This window comes from Acomys minous (genome assembly GCF_964271855.1).
Source record: "Acomys minous genome assembly, chromosome: 9".
Lineage (NCBI taxonomy): Eukaryota > Metazoa > Chordata > Mammalia > Rodentia > Muridae > Acomys > Acomys minous.
The window spans coordinates 83,192,840-83,200,431 of NC_140490.1; the positions used below are offsets into that span (position 1 = coordinate 83,192,840).

The 7,592-nt window shown below is 56.9% G+C and overlaps 1 protein-coding gene across 1 annotated transcript; it reads right to left on the reverse strand.

The window, feature by feature from the left end:
- Nucleotides 1-205: 205 nt before the first annotated feature.
- On the reverse strand, nt 206-7,492 carry UBXN6 (UBX domain protein 6). The gene is made up of 11 exons (XM_084795932.1): nt 7,281-7,492; nt 6,047-6,210; nt 5,729-5,793; nt 5,400-5,528; nt 2,628-2,725; nt 2,411-2,486; nt 1,713-1,797; nt 1,416-1,635; nt 1,211-1,341; nt 988-1,136; nt 206-698 (listed from the first exon to the last, which is right to left on the reverse strand). Exons 1-11 carry the CDS (start codon nt 7,361-7,363, stop codon nt 570-572), a joined length of 1,329 nt encoding a protein of 442 aa, XP_084652058.1. The 5' UTR covers nt 7,364-7,492; the 3' UTR covers nt 206-569.
- Between the last annotated feature and the right edge of the window lie 100 nt (nt 7,493-7,592).

The following is a 7,592-nucleotide window of genomic DNA, read 5'->3' on the forward strand; positions in this document are numbered from 1 at the left end:
TATTATACTGGTGCAGCCAGCTTACTGAAAGATGGTGTCCCAGGGGAGGGCATGTAGGAAAGGAGCCCCAGGGCCAGCTCGCCCCACTCATCTCCTGCTCCACCGCCACCCTCATGCACTGTGGTAGGACCTGGTTGGCTACAGAGCAGGACAGTCTTTGCAGGAACAGCATTCCCACTGTGGTTTTCATGAAACACCAGGAGGCTGGGTTTAAATAGCCTCTTTATTTAGGTTCATAACTTAGGAATTACAGCTCCATCCTGCCAGGCACCTGCCCCTCCTGTCTCCAGCCCAGGTATGGGGCCTGTGCACATGCTACAGACCACTCTTGCCACAGAGGTGCCCATCCCACTTGTCCTGTGCTCCAAGATGGCACCAGACAGCTGAGATTCCTCAGGCTGGGGCAGGGTTGTCCTCTGCAGCTCACAGAGAATTCTACTCCTGAGGTGGGACTTTGTTCCCATCTCTACTGCCACTAGTGTCCCTCTTCCTGCTGGGGGCTCAGAGGGAAAGGAATGGGTTTGGGAGCAGCATGAGACAGAGCCACGCTGGGCCAAGCCTGCTTTTATTCAGGAGAGTTGCTGGATGGCTGCAAGTAGCTCAGGCCTCAAGACAGATGCGGCTGGCTCGGTCCCTGCGGCCCTCATGTCCTCCACCACTGAAGCATCCCAAGAGAAGGTCAGCAGTGCAGATGGTACCTGCAGGGCAGGCAAATGTCACCTGGGCTGTGATACCCCCTATGATGGACAGATGGCCTGTCCCCATGCTACCTTTACCATACAGATCCCTTCAGTCAACTATTCAGAGCTGCCCTCCCCATCTTACGGGAAGAAAAACCAAGACGCTGAGACAGTACAGAGCCCACCCAAACTGACAACACCTTTACACACACCCAGCAGTGGGGAAGGTGGTCTAAAATGCTTGAACCTGCCATTCAATATCAGGGGTCCTGCAAAGGGGACGATCGTACAAGCAGCCCCAACTCACCAGTCCACACTCATTCAGGGCCAGAGTCTCGTCCTCCGACAGCCTCTGCCCGCCAGAGGCCCGCAGCTCAAAGGGCAGCCAATCATTCTGCAGTGACTCACGCACAAACCCGAAGAGCGCAGGTAGCCGCTCCCGGGCATAGAAGGTCCCTGTGGGGCACAGAGCATGAGCCAGGTAGTCCAGCCAGCCTGTTACCAACCCTGAGGCTGAGGTGGCCTCTCACCCTGCAGCAGGCAGCCATCAGGCAGGCGCACTCGCAGAAGGGCGTAGGTGTACTTGCGCATCTCCCGCTGCTCCTCCTTCTCCCTCATGGCCTTGGTCCTAAGTGAGCTCAGCCGCTCTACGGCTTCCGTTCTGTGTGGGCACAAGTGTGGTGAGGCCTCCCCAGCTACAGCTCCAGGAACTGACCCCACTTCATGTAGGCCTACCTGAGCCTCTGCTCACGTTTCACCTCCTCGGCTGTGAGGCTGAAGAAGTCAGCAGGGAGCTCAAAGTGTGAGGCCAGGGCTGAGGGACGGAAGACTCGGCACTGCCGGTCTAGCGTGGCCCGCACTGGCTCGGCGTCCAGCAACTGCTGCTTGTGCTGCTCCAGGCTTTCTGGGTGCGCCCGTGCATCCTCACCCAGCACATAGAACTCCTCCGAGCCTTCTGCAGAGGTATGACAACTGTCCCCATGTCCTACACACCGCCCCTGCCCCCTCCCGCCTGCCCAACCGCCCTCTCACCCTGATCTGGCACAGGCAGTGTCACCTTCTTGAACCCAATGGCTTCGAAGAACTCGTGGCTCCCCTCTAGGCAGTTGATACGCTCCTGGGGAAGAGGCACACAGGTTACCCAGGCCGCAGGGCCAAGACCATCCCCATCCCCACCGCTGGAATTGATGCCAAGCAGCCTTAACTCTCAACAAGCCAAAGATCCACAGGTGCTGAATGGCCCTGGGGGTGGTGTTTGCTGCAAGGGTTTTATGGCTGGAATTAATACACGGCTGTAGGAGTGCCTGCATTTGTAGGACAAAAGAGGCAGAGAGACTTCTCCAAGTATTCATATTAAAGGTCCCTAACCCTAGTGGCTGTTAATCATAGACCCAGCATTACTGAAGCTCCAGTTCCTGTATTCAAAAAATTCAAAGAACAGGGCTGGTAAATGGCCAGGCAAGTTAAGGTGCTTGCCACCAAGTGTGAGCCTGTGTTCCAGGATCTACGCAGTATATGGAAAGAGCCAAGATACACAGGCACTCTTTGTAAATACATGTATGAAAATGGATGTATGCGTGCATCCTAGCCCTTTGAAAGGTGACCCCAGGACTGGGTCAGGTTGGACTGCATAGTGAGAGCTGGTCTCAACAACAACCAAAGTAAAGCAGTCAAAGGCAGACAAATGTCCAGACAGTGCTGCATGAGGCCGCCCATGCCTGCTGACGCACCTGGAAGACCTTGTTCTGCAGTTTGATTTTCTGGTACTTTTCTTCCTCTGGGTGCAAGTGGATGTTGTCCAGGTACCTGTGGGGAAGCAGAGCCACCCAGATGACCGCCTGACCTCACTGGTCTTCCACCTCTGAGCCTTAGACAGCTAGGGTAGACCTGGTGCCCGCACGCAGCCTCCACTCCTCAGACCCCGTGGGTGAACTGAGGCTCACTCACTTGGCAATGGTGTCCACACCCAGCTTCACGCGGTCCCGGTCTCTGTTGAATGTATGTATCTTCATAATAGAGGCTGCCACAGGGTCTATAGAAAAGTGCTGGGGGAAGGGAGGGCACGCTGAGGACCCCACAAGACTTCTGGGGAATGGGCAGAGGCAGCAGCTAAAGCCATTGGCGCTGAGGCCACTGGTGTACTGAGGCAAAGCTAGCCATAAGTGCTAGATAGGGGAGGACAAGAAGCATGCTGGTTACTCACTGATTTCTCCACAGTGGCCGCCACTAGGTCGAGGCTACAGCGCCAGCCCCAGCCACGTTGGCAGAGATAGCCCAGAGCCTCGAAACTCCACTGCACCACCGCTACCACCACCACCCTACCCTCCCTCCGTGACAAAAGCCATGGTGCCCTTGCCTCAAGCCTCAGTCTGGGGCAGCAATAGCAGTCTGCCTCAAAGCCACAGTAGCCCTCCTCCAAGCTGGGGTGGCCTGCTGCTACCCAATGCCTCCCCTACCAAGCCATGTGACAATGCCTTCCCCAAGCTGCAGGGAAGCCTGCTGCACCCCCACCCCCAGTCCTTTGGGCCACTGTACACAACCTCCAAGAGCTATGTCTAGCCCTTGAGCAGCAGATCACTAATATTTAAAGGGGCTCACTGCCAGTCCTCCTTCCCACCTCAGGGCACTCAGCCCCTTCTTTCTCCCCTGGGGCTGTGGAGGTGGGAGACAAAATGGCAGCAGCTCCTCAGCAGGAACTGTCCATGGTGACTACTCCTGCCTCAGCTGACCGGTCAATCTTTCCAACCACCTCCATAGGAGCTGTAGGTGGGGACTATTCCTGCTTCAGTCTAGGCCTTTACAATGGACTATTTGTAAATTTTGGACACATTGTAAACTTTATTACACCTCAAGGCAGCAAGCTGACCAGAACTCTGCCTGAGCTCCAGCAGCCCAGCCCGGGTCCCCCTCCCCAACCCCCTACTCAACTCTCTGCCATCTTCAGCCCCTCAGTAGGACTCACCCGTTTATGCTAACCAAAAAAAAAAACACAAAAAACAAAAACAAAAAAACACCAATCCCTGAGCTCAGGTCTGAAATCCCACCAATCCACACTCTGGAAATCCCTGTCCCAGGAAGCTCCGCCCTCTAAGAAACGACATAAAGGCTATGTCTGACCAGTTTCCTGCTGTCTTCTCATGGAAGCATCTGTAGCTACTCCCAGATTTGTCCTTCTTATCTCAAGAGATTTACTGCCTGCTGTGACTCATCAGAAGAGGAGGAGAAATAAAAGAGCAGAGCTCAGGCTCCTCAGCTCCTCAGGGCAACCCTTCCCTGGGAGCTGCACCGGCTGGAGAAGGAGCAGGGCTCAGGCTCCTCAGCGCCTCAGGTGTTGAGGCAGCCCTCCTTTGGGGGCTGCATCGTCTCTGTTGAGGCCTCCTCTCAGCTGTGAGGTTCCTGGGCTCCCGTGCCTCAGGATGCCCCTGGGATGCTGTCCCACCTCAGGGCTAAGATACCTTCCCAGCTCTTGGAGTTGTGGACACACTTCCACCCGGGTACCAGAAGGCAGGCCCCCACCACCCACACAGCAAGGCTCATGCTTCTTCCAGGATGGGGAAAAGGCCGAGCAGGAAAGAACATCCCTTTGGGACTTCTGGGGCCCTTGTGGCCGTGCAGCTGTGCCTTATGCGCTGGCTTTAGAACCACAGCACCTGGCTGCCACTCATGCAACTCCTAGGTCCTGGGTGAAGTGGGGACCACGGTGGCCACAATGGGTGTCAAGTAGCAGAGAGGGACACAAGCCTGTCACTAACACAAGCAAGTCTGAGTGGCTGGTATGATGCTGGAACCCAAGAAGACACCATGGTAGGGTTGTGGGCTAAGGCAGCACTGGAGCTAATCATAGGCTGTAGTCAGAAGACCTACAATCGGGGAAAACAGATACCTCCCAGGAGGATAAAGCCACAAGCCAATGGGTGTGAGGCCTCTAGCAGCTGGGGGGCCTCCATGAGGGACTAGCCTTCTCAACCTGAATTTAGCTCAGCAAGTCTTGTGCTGAATTACTGACACCAGAGCTTAGGAAAGCGATGCACACCTAAAGCCACCAGGCACTGTCAAAGCTGGGTATAGGGATGTCCTCTTATTCCCAGTTTTCCTTTTTGTGTACCACAGGCTGGCCCAAAATTCACAATCTCCCTGCCTTAGCAGGAAAGCAGGAGTGTATCATCACATCTGACTTACTCCTATTTTCTGAGTCCATCAGGATCACTTGCCAGGTAGAGTGGTTTGAATAAAAGGCTGCCATAGGCTCTTATATTGAAATGCTTAATCACCAGGGAGTGGCACTGTTTAGAAGGATTAGGAAGTGTCATCGGCAGTGGGCTTTGAGGTTTTGTTTTGTTTTTCAAGACAGGGTTTCTCTGTGTAGCCCTGGCTGTCCTGGACTCTCTTTGTAGACCACACTGGCCTCAAACTCACAGAGATCCACCTGCCTCTGCTGGGTGCTGGGCCCACCGAGTGCTGGGAGGCTTTGAGATTTAAAAAGCCATGGCAGGCCTTGTCTGTCTGTGCTCCAGCACTCTCCTGCTCCAGCACTATGCCTGCCTCTCTGCCACCATGGTAACGGGCTAAACCTCTGGGACTGTAAGCAAACCCCAGTTACTTTCCTTTGTAAGAGCTGCCTTGGCCATCGTATCTCTTCACAGTGATAGAACAGTGACTAAGCTACCAGGCTTGACAGGCATCTGTGGTACCGTGCGCCCAGTAGCTCAGGCCACTCACCGACAGGATGGCCTCCTTGATGTGAGCATCCCGTTGGTCCCTCCTCAAGGTGACACCTGTGAGCGGACAGATGAAGTACACCCCAGGCACTGCCAAGTGGGGAGAGATTTCCTCCTTGGGCTCAGGCACCTGAAGACAGATAGGAAGATCTTGCAGCTGGACATACAGGCCCATGGCTGTCACCCCTCCTTCCAAGGGTCTGTCTCCTCCCCGCTGCCGCAGGTACTGCTCATGCCAGGCTCTGCACAAGGTTCGGTTCTCCTCCCCACCCCCACCCCCCAACCCCACACTGCCCCACAGCATTGGCCAGTCCCCAGCAGATGCCTTACCGAGTTGGTCCCAGGAGCCCCTTGGCTGTTGCTGGAGGTGGCTTCAGCCTGCAGTTCTTTTCTCACTAGGAGCAGGAGGGTTTAATGGGGACGGAGTGAGGACCTGAAGCTCAGCCATACCCATCACCCTCCACTGAGGGGGCTGGCCTGAGAGCTAGCAGCCCTCCCTGTCAGTGCTCCAGAGAGTGGAGTCCCTGTCCCTTGTCATCTCCAAGTCCCCATCTAAGAGCCACTGCTTTTACTTGTCACAGGGGACCGACCCCCTGCTGCCCTCTGTGGACCCAAACCACCCCAGGGGCCACCCAGAACAGAACTCACCCTGGTTCCGGATGGAGTCCTGAGATGTAGGGCCCCTGGCTCGGGGCTGCTTCTGTTCCAGCCGGGCCAGGGCAGCGGCAGCAGCCATCTGTGCCTCATCGGTGGGACCTTGGCGGGGTGGCCGGAGGGCCAGCTGCGGTGACTTTTCTTTGGAGGTCTTCTCCCTGGACACACATAGGGACCTAAATAGCCTAACAGTGCTTCCATCTTGCAAAGAGATGCACAGATCACACTTCCAGACCTCCAGACACCAACCCATGCAGGTCCGGGCATGAGGACCTTGTGAACCTCCATATACCTTGCATCATGGAAGCTACCCCACTATTTATAGCTGGACCCCTAGTTTGCCCACTTCCCTTCTAGCCCTGGCCTGAAGGCCATTCCTCCTCCCATTCAGCCTAGCCCCTAGTTTTTGGCCTACATTCCCTACTTCCCCGTACAGGCCCATCTTTGCTTCCGGAAGAGTTCTTTCTGGTAGCCTGTAACTAGCCCCAATTTCCACCTCACCCCTTTTGGGCAGCTCCAGTGTCCCACATGCCATGCACCCATGCCTTACCTCCCTCGTCTCCAGCACATAAGAGTTCTCCAGGGCCTCCAATCCTCCTGTGAGTACCCTAGCTGCCAAGACCCCCAAGAGATCCCACCTCCTCCTCCCAGAGCCTGCTAGGTGCCTAACACCCCACCACTCATCAACAGCCTGGGGGTTTCTGGTTTCCACACTCCTCCAAAACGCGCCCAAAACCTCTCTCTCCAACCCCTCCCAGAGTACCTCAACTCCTTCCACACTCCACATCACTTGCAAAGAAGTATTTGTGCGAGTGTATGCACAGGAGTCTTAATCTCTCACAGACCCTCTCCTGTCCACAACAGGCCCCGCCTTAGGCGGTCCTTCCTTTAGCTCCGCCCCTGAATCACCACGCCCCTTCTCGCCAGCCAGGACCAGGAGTCTCCAGGCCCTGACTACCGCCCCTTGGCCACGACTGCCCACCGCACCCGCCCAGCCCTCTTCGGCCCCGCCCACCCCGCGACGACACGCCCCGCCCTCTTCGGCCCCGCCCACCACTCCCACACCACGCCCTCCTTAGGCCCCGCCCCCTCTCCTACACTTTCCGACCCCACCCTCCCATCTGCCCCCGGATCTGCGTTGACCCAGAGGGGGTCTCGGGCACCCCGCCACCGGCGCTCTCCGGTCCCTGGCCTTCACCCTCCTCGCTGCCCTGCCGGCGTCACGCACCCTGCGGAGTCCTTAAGCTTCTGGCCGGGCCCCGCGCTCTTGAACTTGATGTCAGCCTTGATCTCCTGGAAGAACTTCTTCATGGCGGCGACGGCGGCCCGGCGGCGTGGGCCGCGGGGCGGAGGGCTCAGGGCCCGGGTTGTAAGAGCAGTGGGCCAACCACCGGAAAGAAAATATCGCGGCGCCGGAAGTCCCACCCCACTCACGTGACAATCGCCTTGCGCGCACCTAGCGGGAGGGGCACCATCTTCCTGTTTGAGGACGCCGTTGCCGGGGTGATGCATGGGCCCGCCTCCCTCAGGACCGCGGCGG